The 21,130-nt window shown below is 41.3% G+C and overlaps 1 protein-coding gene across 4 annotated transcripts; it reads right to left on the bottom strand.

Annotated features, from left to right (window-relative positions):
- Window positions 1-201: 201 nt before the first annotated feature.
- Window positions 202-19,843, bottom strand: HBS1L (HBS1 like translational GTPase). 4 transcript variants are annotated; one of them, XM_078593987.1, is made up of 18 exons: window positions 19,641-19,843; window positions 18,505-18,570; window positions 17,963-18,100; window positions 17,338-17,523; window positions 10,760-10,877; window positions 10,336-10,634; window positions 9,665-9,830; window positions 8,485-8,602; window positions 7,933-8,079; window positions 7,066-7,140; window positions 6,401-6,518; window positions 5,300-5,368; window positions 4,753-4,857; window positions 4,011-4,101; window positions 3,380-3,488; window positions 2,324-2,424; window positions 1,539-1,683; window positions 202-672 (listed from the first exon to the last, which is right to left on the bottom strand). In XM_078593987.1, exons 1-18 carry the CDS (start codon window positions 19,681-19,683, stop codon window positions 661-663), a joined length of 2,106 nt encoding a protein of 701 aa, XP_078450113.1. In that variant the 5' UTR covers window positions 19,684-19,843; the 3' UTR covers window positions 202-660. The 4 variants fall into 4 exon arrangements, with proteins under 4 accessions (XP_078450113.1, XP_078450112.1, XP_078450115.1 ...); XM_078593986.1 differs by having other exon boundaries at window positions 10,760-10,874; window positions 19,641-19,835; XM_078593989.1 differs by lacking the exons at window positions 17,338-17,523; window positions 17,963-18,100; window positions 18,505-18,570; window positions 19,641-19,843 and adding an exon at window positions 14,577-14,767.
- Window positions 19,844-21,130: the final 1,287 nt, after the last annotated feature.

The raw sequence follows: 21,130 nt of genomic DNA, 5'->3' as shown, positions 1-21,130 counted from the left end.
GTCATGGAATAGGCATAAATGCAGAGAAGAGGGGACCCTGAACAACCTTTAAATATTAACAGATTAGAATGGGGTTTTTAGCAATTGACTTTTACACCAAGAAAACAGGAACTTCACTTTTCCATGTGAGTGGAACGCAACTGTGCAGTTAATTCGTACGTCTTGTGTTCACACGTTAAGAAAATGAGAAGTCTCAAGGAAGCGAGTGCTGGCAAAGAGCCACTGTTTATTGATGCCATGCAGCCCGTTGTGTGCTCAGAGTCGTCATGATTAGAGGAAGCACAATGTTCTTGCCTCCAATGATCGTTTGCATCAGGGAAATGTTGCAACATACGTAATAGTATGCACATTAAAACATAAGAGGCCAAATTAATACCCATCAAGGTAAAAAAACTACTGTTTTTCAACTAGCCATTGTTGATATAATTCAAACATTAAATCTGTTGGGTTCAATATATTACTTTACAATTTGGTATGTAAGTACAGATGGACAAGATATTTAACATAATAATGGCATGTCGCTGAATTCTATTTGTGTAGAACAGAGGTCTTTATACAGCAGCTGTTGTGGTTTTACTACTTCAAAAGGAAAATGAAGAGCAACTGGGTTTGGCAAGATGTTGAAAACACAGCAACATAGCTCTCTCAAACGCATTCTGGTCAATCTTTGATCTGAAAAAGAAAACAGACATTACAATATAAATATACTATTTGCTAAGAAAATTGAAAAACATCAATAGATTTGTATGGAGGTGTTGTGTAAACTGCGGTGTTTGTTTTAACCTCCAGTGTGCAGACAGACAAGCATATACGTATAGCAATACAAAGCGGTATTATACGTGCACAATATCAACAATATGAATAGGCAATAATTTAACACTTAGTCTGATTTGTTATCAAATCATATCAACACTTTAAAACATATTTATCATTCACTGACTACAAAAGCCATCTACACTAACACCACAGGCAACTTGAGCCCATGATACTGCATTCGAACTACATATACTATTAACACACTCATGCTAATATTTGGTACATTCAATCATATATTTAATGTAGAAACGTGAACAGTAATGTGCTATCGGTCCATTGCTCGACATCAGTGGTTCACGACCTTTTGCTTGTCATGTACCCTTTTACCATAACGATCAGATGTATGCATACCCCTACCAGCCCGAACCATTTTACCACTTCTAGCGCTTTAATGGTTTGCCATGATTCAAGGCCATGATTTAATCCACAAATCAACTAACGTTTGCCTGTGTTGTGCATGTCGAAAAAAATATTATATGAATACAGAATCCTCAAATGATATAATTTATACACAATACAGAAATATGAACTTGACATGTTTTTTATTTCATGTACGTATCACAAGCAATTTAATCTGCAAGATGCACAGGCCGTGCTCTGCTTCCCTGTAGCTCACGGCTTCACCACGCACTGACATATTCTTGGTAAATCCCATCACCTCCATATGTGGAGGCTTTTATTATCAGCAGAGCAAGGGCGCCAGCTGCTGGCCTATATCTCACCTCGGTGACGACGCCAGCGGCGATGGTGGAGCCGCTGTAGCGCAGCATGAAGCGGCCGAGCTCGCGAAAATCCTTGTAGCGCTCCAGGCACACAGGCCGCTGCATCTGCAGCTCCACCATGGCGTTCTGGCCCTTTTGAAGGCATCTAAGAAGTGCGGCAGCGTCCAATATCACGTCACGCAGGGAACAGTACAATCAGCATTATTAGCATCCTATCAACGGTCAAAGTGATTTCTCGCTCAGATAAGCATTGAGGTGCTGCGCATCTCGTGTACAGCCGTGAGCTAGTGGCAAAAATTCCACATTCTTAGGCCACCAGAAAGTCTTTCCAGAGGACAACCAGGATTTGAACACGTAACCTTCTGATTGCAAGCCGCTCGCTCTACCGCTGAGCCACATGGCCAGATAGCATCATATCACACGAGACTAAATCCTTAATGAAGATCACCGGGAAAAGAGTTATGATGAAAATCAACGCAACTACTTTAATTGTTAATTATTAAAAGTACAGCTTGTTAAGCTCGGAAGAGATTTAAGTGTAAAACAAAGGCATTAGTTATGTAATAATGCTAATCTTGAAGTATAAACATAAAGACAAAAAAATGTTGTCTTCTTGAAAGCCAGACAACACATTGTAAAAAAATAAAACATGTCAGTTACTTAGCCACTTAAATGTATTATACAAGGAGCAAAGTGAAGTTGCTCATGTTTTAATCCGATTCTCGTAATTGACAAAATTCTAAATGATGAGCTTCCTGTCCAATTCAAATGAAACGTGCTCCCACCTGGGTTTGGTCTTCACGACCTCCCCTGTGCTCTTGTGGAGAACACTGATGAGCTTCTTGATAACAGCAGGCTCGCTGACAGTCTGGTAGTGCAACAACACCTGGCAAGAGAAAGAGGCCATTCCTCTTAACGGGTGAAGACAACAACCTGCGAGAGAGCCCGAGTGACGTCAAGCTTCTACAAAGGCTGGGTCAGCAGCACATTTCCCACCCAGTGATTGATCCAAGGGCACCTTTGCCCTGCGCCCACAGCAGTCAGGCAAATCACGAGACCCTGCGCCATTTAACCTGCGCCAACAATTCTCTTGATGGATACAAGTGCACCCCTGTGCCCACAGCCCGGTTAGGCTAATCATGCCACAGCAAACTCTGCTGTTCACATCATTGTAAACATTCCCCTTTCACTGGATCACCAAGTCGAGCATTGGTGTTGACATGTATACAGTGCGAAATTAGCATGCCACGACTCCGCATGTGTATCCATGTCTCACTGTGTCCCATCCTTCTCTGTCTCTCGTCTATTTCTCTTTTCCTGTATCACTTTCTCTCAGTTTGTTGCCACTGCAGCCATTAGAGACACTACCATTCAACATAAAGCAACACAAATATTGATTTGCAGTCCTATCAGCATGGATGGCTCTTTACGGTGCGAAAGAAGTTCAACATACATATGCGAGGTCAATACAAATGTATCGTTTTATGTCAATGCAATTTGGATTAATTTATCCCTGAGACACTCGGGTATATTATCAAAACATAACCTATGTTAAATAGTCAAAGTAATTTCGTGCTCAAATACACTTTGGGGTATAAATTCTACAATCCTATGACGGGATGATTATATGCAGAGAACACTGTTGACTTCTCCACAAAGTGGTTTTCATTTTATCAACCACAGAAGGATGATGAGCCGAGTCAACCCCCAAGTACGATTAAACTTTCAACCTTTCGAGAGTGAGCCGCTCACTCTACCACTGAGCCACCTCAGTGTTTGACCACGACACTGACAGCTGCTGTAAGACTGCAGCTAAGGACACACTCAGCTGTTGCTCTCACAGGGAAGCCTCTGGTGATGGGCAGGTCAATGTTGAAGATGAGGATGCGGGCGCGCACGCGAGTGCTCGCCCTGATTGGCTCTTTTGGGTCGCACACCACGCTACCAACGCTGTAGGGACGAGAGGGAATAGGATAGAGCAACAAGCAAGCGTTTGTAAGTTTATCGGTACAGATACAGCAATAAACCCTTCATATAACCTTGCATGTCAACAGCGGAACCACTTTACAGAGCTGCCCTTCCAGCTGCAGCACCAGGTCACAGTCTGCGGTGCCAAGGACAAGAAATTCGGATAACTGCACAACCACTCACATGCTGTAGGACTGTGTTACGCAGAGCCACACACTGCAAAACATTTTGAGTATCATTTACCCATTACAATCTGCTTCAAACAAAAATATTTTTTGATCATTCATAGTTATAGTCAACATAAATATTATATATGTACATATATTTTTAAATAAGTTATTAATTACATGAGTAACCAGTTAAGTTTACCATTTTTCTGCTAATTTACATGGAAATCTGTTACTGCCATGCAGACTATTTTTTGTAAATCTACACATATATCTTGGGTGTTTATTCCCGAAAGAAAAGCACGAAAGCGCTGTAATTATGGCGACGCAGCCATACCCGACTTTGATCATGTCCATGCCCGTCACGTTAAGGGTGACGTGATCGCCTGCAGCTGCCCAGTCCATGGGCTCGTCGTGTAGCGTGATGCCTGCAATAAGCAACACCTGTCGTGAGACGCCGGCGCACCAAGAACAGAGGCAAACAAAGGTTCTTCACTCTGTCAGCACACTTTAGCAGCCGATTGTTTTTGCTCACCGTGCAGGGGTTCTGGCAAGCCCCTGGCCATTGTCTGTACTGCTACTGCACACACGTGTGGGTTTGGAAGGTGGGTGGCTATTCACCTAGCCAAAAAAAACCACCTGCCCCTCCACGAAACTGCATTAGGCTGTGCAGGTGCTAAATAAAGTACAAGTGAATTAGACGGCCCGGAATTATAAGTGCTTTGTTGTTACCGGAAAGTGAGATGAGAAAGGACATACTGCTGATGTAGCAACATATGGTCTCCAACATGTACAACATGATTATTCACAGCTGACACATCTGGTTTGGTGTAAACAATTATCCTGGAATGAGCCAGCTTAAAAATCAAGTTGCAGCAGTGTGACATTACTAACATTTTCAGTGACATACACTCAATACTTAAACAAAAACTATTGCAAAAAGAATATTTTGTGAGAGCCTTGTATACGTGTCAAATATGTGCCATATCACATGCATATCTTATTATGAAATTACACATGTGACTGCAAAAACAGCAGTGATGTGACTTCACTGATGCTATTGTTCATATTTAGTTTACCTTTTACTGTGCACATTTCGTTAGCTGGCATAACGACCAGCCTATCGCCAGTCTGCAGATAGCCCGCCTCGACCTTCCCAGCAACAGAAAACCCTGCACCCACGTCTGGTAAAGACAGACAGCAAACGCAAGTCTAAACACAACAGACACATTTCAGGTATTCAGATGCAACAAAATAAACAGGCAGGTCATGTCAAAGCCTAAGTGTCACCTTGCTCAAACGAACAAATGGCAGTGTTCTTATCCTTTGGGGACACTAAACCAGTGATGGCAATTACATATTCCAAATGTGGGTGGGGGGAGGGGGGAGTTTATCATTAGGATGACCATTGTTGGCATCTCACAAAGTGATAGTTCAATGGAACAACCGACAAGGCACGATGGCTGCGTCGAGCCCCAGTTGCAATACATGAACTCACAACGTCCTCACAGTCAAGCGGTTTATCTGCAGTGACACCTGGCTACAAATACAACATGCCACATAAATCAGATGCTTTGATGAATTTTACGGTTCAGATCTTAAACCCTAAAGGGGTGTGAATCAGACCTTTGAACACGTCAGAGACACAGAGCCTGCAGGGCTTATCCACAGGCCGCTGAGGGGGGCGGAAAGCATCTGGGAACAAAACAAAACAAAGTTCGTTATTGTTTGCCGAGAGGGGCTATTTCTTCTGGACGTGACACATATCTCATCCTATTTAACTAGCAGTGCTATGATTACCTAATTCTGTACGATGCTTGACGTCATCTCACTGAGGCAACGTATGTTTCAGGACATTTTATGTTTCTAAATATTGATGCAGAATCCTTGATTTCTCCTCTAACGTGGTTGTACTTATTCGATTCCTTTTTGTTATTTTGACGATTCTTGGCCATTCTATATGGCTTATTGAGTTCTCCACTGGTTAAACAACACTTTTCTTGTGCGAGTGAACATCAAATGATACATCCTTCAATACCTTACCACCACACTGGATTGTCCAAAATGTCACTAAATTAGATTAAATCTCTTTTCGTCTATGAATTAATGAATGTGGATTATAATAATTATCTATCACTTTGTCAGGAGAAGTTAATAAATAAGGTACAAACTTAGCTTGAATGACATTAAATACTTTTAAAAGCTTCTAGAAGAGATTTATAAGTTGAGTAAATAGTAATTACGAAGTATAATCATGTATTGCATTGATGTTTTAAACTGTAAACTTCCAGGCATGTCTGGGCATGGTAGCACATACCTGAAATTCAACACTTATTAGACTGGGTTGATGGATCACACAGAGATTACAATGTGCTGTGACACTTCTGATCTAATGGGATTCAATGTCACCAGCAAATATCAGTATATCAGTAAGCAAGTTGGTACCTCACCAGTCCATATGAATTGTAAATGGCATCCCATACTGCATGGGTTTTCTTTCTCCATTTATAATGGTTTAGTTCCACAATAAAAGCACACATCTTAAAAATACCACTCAAACATCCCAATGCAGATCATTCATGAGGTTTTTCGAGATGAATAAACGACTATTAGAACCAACAGTGTAAGCAGGATTGCGGGACACACTACTAATGAGCGTGAAGTGAAATCACCACCACAGACATGAAAATCCCTGTGTATAAACGTGAACACTGACATGGCCATTACCTATGCAATCGAGCAGGCAGGGTCCGCTGTACCAGCTTGTAAGCTTCTCCTCTTTGCTTCTCATTGCGAGATTCTCCCCCGAGAGTCCGCTGGTCGGGATGTAAGTCACTTCGGACTCCTGCACGTGTGAATGGTGATCACATGATCAGACGGTTGGGGCAGCCCAGTGCACAGCAAGCCTGCCTATCTGTTGTGACAATCTTATGAAAATTTCAATTCCTAAAAGTGTTACAATAATAATGTTTACAAGTTGTACATTTGCACAATATTCCAAAATGCACATTATTTCCTGTGTCATCTTTTGCTGCAAAATTAAATGTTTCCATCATTCAGTATCCTACCAATACTAATTATAGTATTACATTTTACGATAAACTTTTAATTTGGACGCTGAAAATCCATCAGAGTTTCAATGTATTTTATGCATTCCCTCCAGAATACCATACAGCTATACCTGTTTTATTTAAAATAAGCAAGCTGCATCACACACGTGATTCTATCTACATTTGGACCTTAGACTGAAGCATCCGATGAGGGGCTCTCACTGAAAGATGATACTGCAATGCTGTAGCATGCAAGTGGTGACCTCCAATCATCTTGGAAATAACTCGCACAGCCCTGCAATTGCCATTGCAACACAACATTGAAACGTTTAATCATCTTACCTTAAAACCAGCTTGTTTGAGAAACTGTCCCAGTTTGCTCGTGATTTCTTCAAACCTCTCCTTTGACCAATTCAGCTAGAAATAAACGAATTCACAGGGATACAATGTTATCAACAGCACTAGAGGCCGATTCGACATTCACCTGATCCTTGGTCTGCTCGGATTTGCAACTGCACAGTATTTTTACGACCAAAACTTCGGAAAGCATGGGGGGTGTGCTTCGCAGCAGCATCGGTTGAGCGGGAGTTGCGAAGGTGGTGTTGTGGTGCGCACACCGGGGCTTTCCCAGACTCCAAACGCCACGCGCGACTCACGCTCCTCTCTACGTGCATTCTGCGCAGCTGTGCGCTGATTGATGGTTGATGGGGGAGCCGCTGAGTTTGGGAAACAATGCCACTTGCTCCCGTACTCAACACTGGCTCGCTTCTCCCTCCTTTTTTTGTCTATTTTTGACCAAATTTAAGGGAGAAAAATGCAAAGCCATAGTGCCAGATGCAAATCTAGCCATGTGAGTGGATAACACAGCAGAGTTAAATGTTTAAGAAACCCATTTGTTGTGCTGCCATCTCCTGGTCATCTCTCATAGTGATCTCTCAATAATCTAACCTACCCTTCAAGTTACTGGTTTACAGGCATAAGCGACCAAGCACACATAAATGATAACATTTGCGTCATTGATAAGTACATTATTTTATTTCCTTATAGATCTTTTGACAAATAACTGAAAAAAATTCGTGACAAAAGTGTCATTGGTCATGGAAGTAAATTACACCTCACGTTTTCAAATGGAGCAATATGAATGAAAAGCTCAATTCAAACTCTCAGGTGAAGCGACACAAATGGTTTCTATCATGCTGCTCCGCTTACCATGTCCATCTTGTTGATCGCGACAGCTAGCTGGGTGACTCCCAGCGACCGCACGAGCAGAGCGTGCTCCCTCGTTTGCCCTCCCGCCTCGAAGCCGGCCTCGAACTCGCCCGTGATCGAATCAACCACCAGCAGAGCGACGTCCGCCTGTCACACACAACACGTGCACGCGGTGACCCCATGTCACACCAACCTCTACGCAATGTTAGCCAAGGAGAACTGGTGAACACACATCTTCACAACCAGTTATCATGGGAGCAGAGCTGGGCTGGTGGTGCCTGACATAATGGGTCTCCCAGGGTGGCCAGGGAATAGTCAACACTATTTGCACCTCCAATTAGCACAGGTGGCTTCGTACGGTGCGAAGAAGTTTAACATAAATACTTATTGCATATTACGTGCGTCTCCAGAGCACGGGAGTCTGACAAGCTAATTATTTTGTGGGCCCAGTTTGAACATCACATTGAAAAGTCAACGTGTGAATGGCCTAGTAACAGCCTGAGTCCAGCAGACATTTAATATGTTATAGGAAAAAGGATAGGGCATTTGTACCTGGGCAGCTCCCGTGATCATGTTTGGGATGAAGTCCTTGTGCCCGGGGGCATCCATTAGTGTCACCAGCTTCGTTTTACTTTCAAACTTGGTTCGGCCTACATCCATTGTCACACCTCTACAATGAAAACAGACAAAACTTCAGTTTTAAACCGATTATTAAATGCATTACTATTTACGTAATTCATAACATTGACACCTTATAACTGTAGAAAATGTTCTTGTGAACTTATGTATTTGTTATTCAAATTTATGAAGTGGGAAAGGTCATTATACTACCGTTCATGGTTGTTCATGCGCACATTAGCATGACTGCAAATAAACTGTCAATATTTATCTTCTAAATTCACCAAATTCATCTTCAAATAACAATACATTGTTTATTGTGATTTTTACTATTCATCATATTTTCTGTTACTGTGTACGGAATTTAATTGGAATAATTGCGCATGCTCCTTTAAATTTTTAAACTTTACGTCGCTTCATTCCATCTTTGCACTGTGGACTTTTCCTCCTTGTCTCGGCATCAGGTCTTGCCTCCCATGCTAAAGTGACTTTGGTCTCAATGGGCTATAACTTAGTTCTAAACCGAGGTCATTGATTGAATGACATTTAATGATGAGCCAACAGTGAGATCCTTTACGTCTGACTTCACAGGAGTCAATTTGGGTTTAGGCAGTGTGCCAGCTTCACCTGTGGTCACTGCGAGAGACTCAACTTACAAGCAAAACTATTTCCAGCACAAATTACTTTATTGGCACGTCCTGCTCTAGTGTAGCCAGCTGGGCAAGTGGCTCAAACTAGACCCTACTATTACCGCTTCACTAAATATTTAGACTCTAAAATAGTGAAGAACAGTTGTTTTACAATAAAATGTTTCACAATTCCAAAATAATGGTATTCATAAGCAGTACGATGTTTTTTTTATACATCCTCTGATTACAACTTTGGTTGCTTGACGTTTTGGACCTTTGGACCTGTGCTCAGCAACTGTTACGCAGACCACTTTTGAAAGATGAGACTACCCTGCTCTCTTGAGTTCTCCCCGAATGAAACAAAAAATGTTTCCTTGAATAAACAAATGTGCCTTCAAAAAATGCAGACGAACAGTCAAGGATGGTAAAAAACGATGTCTTGCATGCTGTGGCAGTGTGGAGTTGTGGAGGTGAAATGCTGCGACCTTTCGCGCTCCTCGCCAGTTTCATCCAAAACCCAAGCGTAGGCAAAGGAGGCCTTGCCAGCTTTTTTCGACTCCTGCTCATACTTGTGCATTGCCCGCTTGTTGACATTTCCAAGCAGATACAGAAGGTGCCCCATTAATGTGCTCTTACCAGCATCAACATGGCCTGCACACGAAAAAGATTGCACTGGTTAACGCATTACTACCGTATATGTAAATTAATATCAACAACACTTTAACCAAGGAAACTATGATTTGAAGCTTTCGTGACTGCTGGAATCCATACTCTTTGGTTCTTTTGGTACCTGACTTTAACGAAAGAACCAAAGAGCAAGGAAACTATGTAAAACATTGCCCTTTCTAAATGAATGTGTTATTCGCAACATCATTTTATAGACCCAACAGATAAAACAATATTACGTTGCCTATCTCACATGGGTTGTTTTACAACCCAATTTGCCAGGTATTACATGTTGGGGATCTAAATTTCGAACAAAGTTGGTGCTTCCTGCTCAAGCGAAAAGGGGCAATGGACAACCATATTGGTGTACATTTCCATATTTTCACATGGCAGGGGCCAGTCTGTTCATAAGATACCCTCTCGTTGCCTTGCCCAATAATGTTTCTATCTAATTCGCATTGTTATGATTCGATTCGCCGGTGCGTGTTACCTATTACGACGAGGTTGATGAGCTGCTTGCCACCCTGTCTCTTCTCAAGCTCAGACTTCACATCAAGCTTTGTACGGTTCTTTCCGGCCTGCTTGCCAGGAGTCCCTGTCCCAGTGGGTGTGTCTTCTGTGTGTAGACCCACTTTGGCAGGGGGCTTAGGAGACAGTTTCTGATTTGACACCAACGTGGGACCTTCAGAAAGCAGCGTTTGCTTTGTGCACATCGCTGAAGACAAAGTGCTTTGAACGGATTCGGAATGGGACTCCTTATTCGAGGTATTTGAAATCTGGCCATTTGGACTGTGAATTAAAAATTGTAGTTGTTAATGCATTGCATGTAACACATGTTGAAAATGATAAAAACCACTGTAAAATTTTCTACGTAAAATAGTAAAATGCAAATGTATCTAAAGTAACACACATACCTGCCAATTGAGGCATCAAATCCAATGGTCTGTTTTCCTGATATTGTCATCTTTGCAACTTTTGGTACAATGTCAGACTCTGCTTTGGAGACAGATGATGCCTCCCCTCTTTTCCCTGCTGCCACGCAAAATGTAGATTGAAACAATATCATTAGCATAGCTATTTTTGCTAATGTTAAAATTATTAGCATCTCCATTGGGGCAGTGCTTATTCCAATTAGTGGCTTTGAGCCAGTGCTGTACATTTCCACGTTCAAGTGGCGGAGGGCAGTTTCTCCGTGAGGACAACCACCGTTTACGAAAATAAATCCAACTTAACGAGATACGAGGGTCACTTTTAATTAAGTAAACAACTAAATAATGTATTTTAAAACTCACTGACATAATAAATATGCACTCTACTTTCACTTTCTAAAGCCTTGTCATTTTGATAAGCCCAATTGACAAAGCGAAACCTACAAATTAAATGAACAACATGTTTGCAGATACAAACCCAGGTTGTGTATCAGAAGCGGACCGGTGAGATTGAGAGACAGGTAAGGGAGTTTATTTCACGATTGGAAAAAAAACATATTTTAAACATTGGTCACGTGACTGATGCCCAGTGCCAGAACTTCCTCTGATGACATCACAGCCTCGCTGGAGTCCCCTCGCCTCTTCATTCACAAGGCTGGGGGGTGCATGCCCCCTGGTCTATGTTAGTCTACGGACCTCCGCATGCCAAGGGAATCTGAAAGCCTGGATGGCAGCACACTCTCCGGTATCCGTTGGCCAGAATTTTTTTGATTTTACATTACCCAAACATATTTCAACAAGGCTACACGAAAAAACCCACCCTCCCTGTGCATTGCAGTACACCATTACAGCAATGGTTGACATACAGATATCTCTGCTCAGCATTAGCTTCTTTGTCTTTTCTGCAGTTTTTTTTTACAAATGCTAGTTGTATGTTGTTACCAAATCAACTTTTAAACCAGCTGAAAGCAGCTTGGCTTTATAAAAACAGGGAATTACTGACTTAATGGTTCCAGAATTCAAGGCCATTATGCAGCCCAAAACTATTTTCACAACTCAGGGAAATTATTATTTTAAAAAAATATTGATACCATCCACGTATAACAATGGAGTGTTGTGGCCTGAGTTGGCTAATGGGTGGCCTAGTCAGGGTATTTTTAAGGCCTATTTCAGCCCTCGGTAAGGAAAAGGATCCCCGCACCTTATGTACACATTCTCTTATTGAGTAGAAATTATTTTCAGTGTACAGTACATCCACATGCACTGTTGTAATGCCCAGGCATATTAAAGTGAGCAATGGGGCAGTACTCATCTCTGTTGGTGGCCCTCAGCCAGTGGCGTCAATATTCCATTACCAGCGCATGGGCCATTCTCCATATAAATAACCACTGCTGACTTCTCACAAAGTCAAAGTGGTACTTATTTCTTCACCCATGACAGACGTTGGGCTGAGTCGACCCAAACCAAGTTTTAAAGCCACAGCTTTCTGATTATGAGATTATAATTTTTCCCAGGATTACCCAGCCAACTACATACATGCTTGCAGTAACACAAGCATATTTAAATGTTGTAATATCAACTGCAGTCTTTATTAAAACAATGTTACAAAAGCCACTCAATCAAATCCCATTACTTTTAAATAACAGTACTGCAAGAAAATTATACATATGATTACAAAAGTAAATTAAAGATCCACTAAACATCAAGAATATTGAGCCGAGCCTTGGTGAAGTTTTGCTCAACTAGTATTTTGAATTAAAAGGTATAAAACAGCCAGAAGCGAGCCATGACAGTGACACGAATACACATATAAGTTATAACATAATAAAAAATACTGAAGCATCAATACAATCTAAAAACCCACAATATATATAAAATATCACAGAGCTGCACTTTAAACATTTCGGCTTCAATTCACATATTGATAAAATGCCTTTCCTCAGACCCACACACGAGGACACACAAACCTGAGTTGAAAGGAGCTTTCGACAAGTAAGAATCAAAACCCATGCACTGAAGAACTGTAGCTTTACAAAAGTACTTCTCATAATTGATAGAATTACAAATATTTATACATTGCATTAAAACAAAATATGTTTGGCAGAGCTCACAATACTATCCTAAAGCACTACATTTAACAAGATTACACAAGAGTCATTTCTAACATTAACAGATTCATGATGGCTTTGTCAGTGATTCTTCTTAATTACCGTTCTGTATATCTGTATACATGCCAAGCATACAAACACCAAACCATTTGTTCTAACCACATGACGAGAAACTGGATGATTTAACAAACCAAAATACATTTTTAGAGGTGCAGTTAAAAGTTTTCAGTACAGTACTGTCATAATTTAATAATAACAGGACGTTGAAAAATATTGGTCATTAAATACCAATCTATGTTTTCAACTCAGTAGATTTTAGTGTTTTGGTAAGGATGGTTTGCTGTGGTTGATAAAACACTATTATAGCAATGTAGTATTTTCAAAAAGGCTTTTGTGTATTATAATAGTAGCATATAATTGGTCAATGATGAAATAATGTATTAAGAAACAATCTAAGTTTGCTTCCAAACCACTGCAGTCGTGTAGCATTGCCTGCTAGAGGAAAAGAAGGTTTCCTAAAAGTATTACTACTGTAATTCAAATATACATCCACCACATCGTTGTGAGCTACACCAACTGTCAGATATTTTTTTTATTAAATGTTTAAAATTGGGTTTTTATTTCCAACTTCTTGTATTAATGATTAAAAAACTACAGTTTTTTTTCAAGGAAACTACCAAAATATGAAAATGCAGAGCTCACTAAATTAACTTTGCTCATTTAAAATGTATTTCATATAACTTGCCCAGGTTTATTTACTAAAATAAAGAGTGTATACTTATACCTACACTCGATTTAAATAAGTTTCTTCACTAACTGCCACAGAATGGGGGTTAAAAAAGTTAATGTACATACTATGAACCTTTTTGCTTTTTTTGCTTATTTTTACCAATAACTTTAAAAAATGCATTCTAAAATGTATAAAGACACTAAAATTCCACACGTGCCTAACGACTCTAGATTAAACTTGCTGATGTATGTTTTGAGGTTATTAATGTTCATGACAGCCTTAAACACATACTACGAAGATTAATTATTGTGTGGTCAATCAATATGCACGTACATTAAGGTAACTAAAATACCACCTTTGTGCAGGTGGTCTGATAGATTTATTTCCAATTATATAATAGTTTACAACTGCCACCTATCAGTGCATAATAAATGAAGGTATATTAGTATAAGCATTGCAACGACACCTAAAAAATAATAAGACAATACATTTAGATTAGCACAAAGAAGCATGTCACTTAAAAGTGGAAATCCTGAAGGGTGCTGGTGTATGTTGCTCTATTTATCCAATAATTTCCCCCTGTACATTGAAAGACAGGATTTGTGCCTGGCTTACATTCGATCAAACATTACTTTTTGGTACACTCTAAATATTTCTGTATTCTCATCTCTACATGCAGTTGCCAATGTTTTTGGAATTTGTTTTAATACATTGGCAATTACACGCAAATACAGGATATCAACTACCACGTTCATCTAAATGCAGTGATGAGAAACTTTTTTTGCCAGCAGAGCTACCAATCCCCACTTAAAACTTTTAATACTGGACTTATCCAAAACCTGAGTTTAGGCAGTCCATCAATGACTTTTATAAAATATTTGAATAGATACACCAAGCATGAATTGTAGTTGTTCTTTTGGGAATTGTGCTCACTTGAGCGCCGTGGTGGCGAGGTGTTAACTACCTTGAATAGTGTGCAGGAGGTCATGGGTTGAATCCCGACCCTGACCCATGTATGTTCTCCCGGAAGTCACGTGGATTTTCTTTGGGTCCTACGGTTTTTCCCTCCACTCACTATGTGTTTAGGATGAGTATTTGGCTGCTATACATTTCCACGTTAAAAGCCACTTCTTTGAGCTATAATTTGTGGCCGGGTCGCTTCTTTAAAAGAGCTACATGGAGCTCAGCGGGCCTTTCCAGGCAAAATAAAAAATAACGTTCAATGTACGATTATAAAAAGGTTACTCAAGCTGTCAAATAAATTATTTAAATATTCACAAACTATATTTAATCATTTGTATGGCATACTATTAAAAGCCACGTTAGTTTGTCAAAGAAAGCTAACCAGGAGTACCAGCATTAGCATGATATTACACCACCTCTCCTCGAGTAAATGCATTCTTCTGGAGGCTTTTCACAACATCATCTGGCGATGGAACATCAAAGTTAAAGAACTTAACTTCTGCGAGTGGATCTTCTTCTTCTTTAACATGCACATGTTTAGCCTGCCTCTCATACTCAAACACTCGAAAACGGATTTTACTTTTATCTCTCAGTAACTGGTTTGGTGGCTGGAAACAAAGAGCCATAGCAAGGCCGGAGGGATTCTTGAACAGCTGTGTTCTGTTGGTTCTCGATATTTTCTGGGAGCGACTACCCACTGTTTGCTGCTTTATGTTTTTTGCCTCATGTAATATAATCTTAGTGGAAACAGCATTGCAGAGCATGTTTTGTTTAACATCCGAATATGGTTGCACGTTCTCTAAATTTACATTAAGTGGATAAGTTGAATTGTGCACAGCTTTAATTGATTTAGGTTTTAAGGCTGATGCTGAAATTGACTCTTGAGATGGATGCCCACATTTGTTAAGATCAACAGCCAAGGCTGAGTCAGACATTACATTTGAGAAACCTGGAGCCAAATCTCGCAAACGAGGTGAAGATGAAAGAGACTTTGTGGCATTTTCATTATGCCGCTTGGCAAGATCGGCCAAAGATAAAGATCCGATTGACAAGCTGTTCATGCCAGTACCACTGGCATTGCTCACTGATGATGTACTGCTTTGTATCTGTGGAGGCGATGCTTGTTCCTGTTTGTTAATCAGAGATGCAAGACTTGGTGTGTCGAGTAGAAAACTTCCCAAATTGACCCCTCCGAGGCATGGAGATGAACTGAAACTACTCTCAGAAGATCCCATGCCATCGGCAGGTTGCATAAGCTTTTCTAGGCCAATGGACATAACATCTGAGGAATTTGATTCTAAACTCTGGGACAACACATGGGCGTTGTGATATTTTTGGCTAGACCTAATAGTTCCGATGGCCACCGGCTGTGTCAAGGAAGGGCTGTGGACATTGTTGGCGAGTGCAGACAGCAAGAGGCCTCCTGATGTACTGAAAGGAGACCAAGAACCCTTTTCCAAAGACATTACCTCAGTTCCACTAGCTAAGGGTCCCTTTGCAAGTTCAGCTAAAGACATATTTTGAGTATTTGATGGTAAAGATTTGAAAGAAGAATTTAAGTTTTTTTCTGAGCAATTGTCAACTTTCTTATTGTGGAATGATGTAGCATTTTGCAAAAGCTGTTCATCATTTAACAGGGATGAAAGCGATAGGCTACTGATTTTATTTGATTCCTTTGAAATTTGCTTTAACTCTTCAGATTGCTCAGTCCCTGTTATTTCTGGATTGTAAGTTTCTGACAGAAGGTGGCGTAAATCTAAAGATTGCCCGCACATCGATGGATTAGGTGAATATTGTATGGAACTTAAAGCATGGGATTTGTCTACTTTAACTGAACAAGTGCAACTCAAGTCAGACGACTGAGGTGGAAGGTGCATTCCTAGTGAACCAGGTGTGTCATTGCTGTCAATTCCAATACAAGCTGGTAATTGTACAGATATGGCTTCTTACCTTACGAGAGCCAAATGACAATTGTCGAAGACCAATCACGACAGCCAGACAGCAACACATGAAGGAAAGATGATGGGGTTGGTGGAAAGAGAAAATGAAAATGGCATTTTGTTAAAAATGTAAAAGACAAAAACATCAAAAGAAAATATTGCGGGTATATTATGGTACAATGTTTTGCTTCAAATAAAAAACATTCATTTATAACAAACATTGTGAGCATGTTTTGTTACATTGCAATGGATTCCCATCAATATTCAACTTGTACGGGCACAAAAAAAACCCTGAAATAACCCTTTTCCAGTAAAATACCTCTAATGCTGATTGTATTAGATTGAATTAAAAAGGTATACATTCCAAACGAAATGCACTACTTTAAATTGGTTTATCATGACTTCATGTTATTGTACATGAAATGAACATTTCCACTGAGTCTCAAATCTCTTTTTCAGAGGTTCCCAAAATTGAATGTTCGGCTGATTAATGTTGTAATGTGGAAGGAAACTGTCTTATCTAGAACGAGCCCACAAAGGGGATAACAAAGATTCAAATTGATAGGTTCATTACAAATGGCTGTACTGCCATCTCCTGGCCACCTCAGCTCAGTGGTTTTGTGAGTTTCACAAATAATCATGATACACGAAACCCTGCCGCAATAGCAATGGATTATGGGTCTATGCCACATTTGATGCTATACTTTCCTTAGGAAATCAGCTATAACCAAACAAAACTGAGCTGCATTATACTTCAAAAACCTCTACGCAAATATATTCTGCCTAAATAACCTTGAGATTTAATTTACAAGCCATTCTCACCTCTTGAAGACCTAGGAAGCCTTTGTTCTTTCACTTCTGGACGTGTTTTGTCACTTTGCAAAAACAGGGAATCCAGGGCTTTCTCCATCTCAAAGTTGCTGTTCAAAACCGCCTGCACCATCACTGGCTCAGGGAATGCATCCCCGGCAATGTTCCTCATCTCCTCAAGGCAAGAGTGCAAGCGTGCTAGGGAGAAACACCACCAACATCATGGTCAAAAGTCAATAAAATGTAAATGTTTTAAAGCCAGCACAGAGGTGACAAAAACATGAATATTGTACCAGTACACATTTTATATCTGTTGTGTTGAAATTCGATTTTACAGTAATGTTTTGTTGCTGCAGTGGGAAGCAGACTGGAGCAGTAAAGCATATACTTGAGACCATGAAGGTCCTCTACCCAAAATTACAGCCAAATATTTAACAAAGAGCAAATTACGTCATGTGGTCGTTAGCACATACTACCACTCCCTATCTCCCAGTTCCACCCCGTCACCGGGGTGTGCCCACATCTCACTGGCCCAATATTATGCTTCCCCTGCCACAGGGTGAGGAGCTAAATGTAAACGACCCTTCTGGCAGCACAGAATACCCAATCACAAGACGAACAGTTAGTGGTCCTGTACCTTTGTCTATGTCGCTGAGACCCAGTGTGTTGGAGTTTGCAGGTGGTTGTTCTTCACCTTCTTCATCTTCTTCTTTCAGTGGCTCATCCACGAAATTTGCCAACTGGAAATCAGCCCTCTGGTACATGAACTGGGCAGCTGCAAAATAAGATTGGTTACGATTATGAACGTGTAATTATGGTAAGACAGTAAAGAAAATGTAAGAGATGTTCGTAAATTTTGTTAATATAATTTACCATGACAATAATGAGAAACGTGCCTCTGCTCAGACAACCATGGGCAAAGTGCTTTCTTCTCGTAACTCTGAACAAGTCCTGGAAATTCCACGTCGATAATGGGGGCCCAGTCTATGTGAACTGGTGTTGAAGGCCCAAAAAGTGGTGTACATTGTGTGGACCTCAGAGTGAGGAAGAGCTGAATATTGAGAATTTAAACTCGCAATAAAATGCACCAGTCATGCTCTTCTTTGACATCTATATACAGTTTACATTCCATGTCAGAGGTCGCGGAAATTTCTGATCAGTAAAATGTAAAAAAGATACCTGTTGCCGGTGAAACTCCATAATCGTCTTCCACGGATTGTCCGTATAGGTCATCCTCCTCAAAATCTGCAATACATCAGCAAGAACACATCGGTCAAACAACCAAGGTCACGACACAAAAAACTAGGAAGCCCTATCACATACCAAGTATACTTTTTGTATTCTCTAGTTTATGTGAAGACGGTGGATTGTAAGGTATAAAGAAGACTGGTGACAATGTTTCTGTGCAAATAACCATGATGCCAAATGGTCGTTTGTAAATATCATGCTTTTTCCTACAACAGATGGCAGTGTTGAGAATGGTAAATTGTAATGTTGACAATGCAGATGATAAACTATGCTTTTTATATTGGTAGTTATGATTTGTGAAGGCGATTGCGATGTTCCTGCTGTTGATGAGTATTCTTATGCTAATGTTTGTGTCGCTGATGAATTTGATGCCGTCGATAATCGTGATGCCAGCGATGTTGATGCCACTGCTGCTGATGATGTTGTTTGATTGTAATGTTCTGCTGATGCCCATTATCACTGGCGATTGTGAAACTCGCCACCACCCGACAGGGCCAATTAGTAAGGTTTGTCACGTAAACAAAACGTTCCAATCGGTCACTACAGCAGATCGTAAATCCGTGTGTTTACTAGCCAACACACCGGTGTGCTAAAGTCATAACTAATTGGCACGTTTAACGAAACAAACCTAATTGGCTGTGTCGGCGGGTTTAACGTCACATTTATATTTACGTGATCTCACCCAAAACATCCTTTATTGTGAATTGTGAAACTGCTGCTGCTGATGATGATGCTGCTAAAGCTACGATGATGTTGATGCAATATACTGACGACGCGGACGATGATTTCGACGGGAGATGTTGAAGTGACGATGATGTGGCTGTCGCAGTGATGTTGACGATGTTGGAAGTGACGTTCGTGAGACGATGCCGCCGGCTACATTAAAGTTATGTTGTCGACGGCGTTGCTGAAGTGATGTTGCTGTGACGCTGGTGATGATGATAATGATGATGCTGCTGCTGCTGCTATCAAAGTGAGGATGAGCGATGTTGATGTTCCGCTGGTTCAGGCCCTGCCGAGGGGCCGCCGCTAGCCAGGCCCAGGCCTCGCCGCCTCTATGCCCTCACCCTCGTCGTAGTTGTATCCCCGCACGCTCCTGTGCCTCGACATTTCGCGTCGCTGGTGTGTTTATCCCCGTGATCTTCTGTGTTTGTGTTTGCTGTGCGAGGCGGACGGTGCCGACGCGTCTTAGTCGCGAAGCGGCGACGCTCTCCTCCTCTCCATGCCGAACCGTCGCGGCGCTTATCCAATGTGCGAAATGTAATCGCCGATGCCACACCGGTCTACGGAATACAAACCCGCGCGTGTCCATAGCACGAAATCTAAACACGCGCGGATTGGTCAATTGGCTGAGAAGGCGCGAGTTTGTGAAGTTTCACGTTCAAGATAAAAGTGAACAATGTGTATACTGATAATTGTGTATACTCTTAGGTTTTTTTCGGTAAAGTCACGTAGGTAAAAAAGAAATAATGAAAATAAATAATAATAAATAATAGAAGAAATAACATAAATAAAATAATATAATAAAATACAATGTGTCCCAGATGAAGCCCAGATGAGCCAAGAAGCTCCTCTTCAAGGGCGACTCGGTCATGTGGCGACTGTTGCGGTGTTTGTGTGAGGATACTGTAAGAAGAACACAGTATTTAATAATTATACTTCCAGTAGCTGCAAGGCTGAGGTTCAATGGGGGTCAAGGGAGAAGGCGCTTGGTGACGAAGACGAGGCGGGTTGGCAGAGAGGGAGGATTGTTGCAGGAACGTGGGAGAGGCTAGAAGGGGGTTTAGATCATGGATGAGTCTGTTGGCGGTGAAGCTTCCCACGACGACACGTGTTGTGTCACTGTGACAATGGAGGAGTTCTCCTAGCGAGGACGACGACTCTGGACTCCCTGTGGGTTGCACGGGGCGTGGAAGCGTCCTCCACGTGAGATGGACGTCCGTGTGTTGGTTCAACTCCACCACAGCTCAGCCTCGTCGTTGCACGTCGTCCACGTGTGTCCACATACAGTACAACAGGTCCCACGTGTTCCCACATACAGTACAACGGTCTCTTTATAGGGCACCATAGCAGCCTCTAATGTCCTTTTAAACTTAATGCGTCTTTCCATGAATGGATCAATTTCAAAAATCTTGTCAGCCAGCGCCTCGCTCATCAGCAGCATCTCTGCCAGCATCTTAGCGGTTAGTAGCTTCGGCACCATCATCACCTCGTCACCCACTTCATTACCACCCACACATGAGCCCAACTCCTCTGTTAATTCGTCTTGGTGGGATTGAAGGCGTTCCTCGACATCATTTGCCTGGATGTCAGCCAAGCCTGGCCCCCGACAGTACTGTACGTGCGAGTTTCACTCTTGTCTGAACTTCTTCACCCACCGAGGAGAAGCACACGAAGTCATTGCCCAGCTTCACTCCACAACTTCCTCCAACACCTCCACAAGAGAATGTTTTATATTACTTGTGCAGTCAGCAATGCTGTTACTCTTCCAGCAAGCAGTAATATACTATTATTTGTAGGGTGTGTAAAGACACTCCTATAGGCTGTACACTTTGTA

Source organism: Lampetra planeri, chromosome 5 (genome assembly GCF_965212315.1).
Source record: "Lampetra planeri chromosome 5, kcLamPlan1.2.h2, whole genome shotgun sequence".
Classification (NCBI taxonomy): Eukaryota; Metazoa; Chordata; class Hyperoartia; order Petromyzontiformes; family Petromyzontidae; genus Lampetra; species Lampetra planeri.
Note: the sequence above shows the minus strand (reverse complement) of the source record. Positions and strands in the feature narration are given on the sequence as shown.

Coding starts and splice junctions, on each gene's coding strand:
- HBS1L (XM_078593987.1), bottom strand. CDS start 19,683: ATGTCGAGGCACAGGAGCGTGCGGGGATACAACTACGACGAGG. Junction 4,102..4,752: donor CGAAATGTGCACAGTAAAAG/GTAAACTAAATA, acceptor TGCTTATTGCAG/GCATCACGCTACACGACGAG. Junction 2,425..3,379: donor CCATCACCAGAGGCTTCCCT/GTGAGAGCAACA, acceptor TTCTCTTGCCAG/GTGTTGTTGCACTACCAGAC.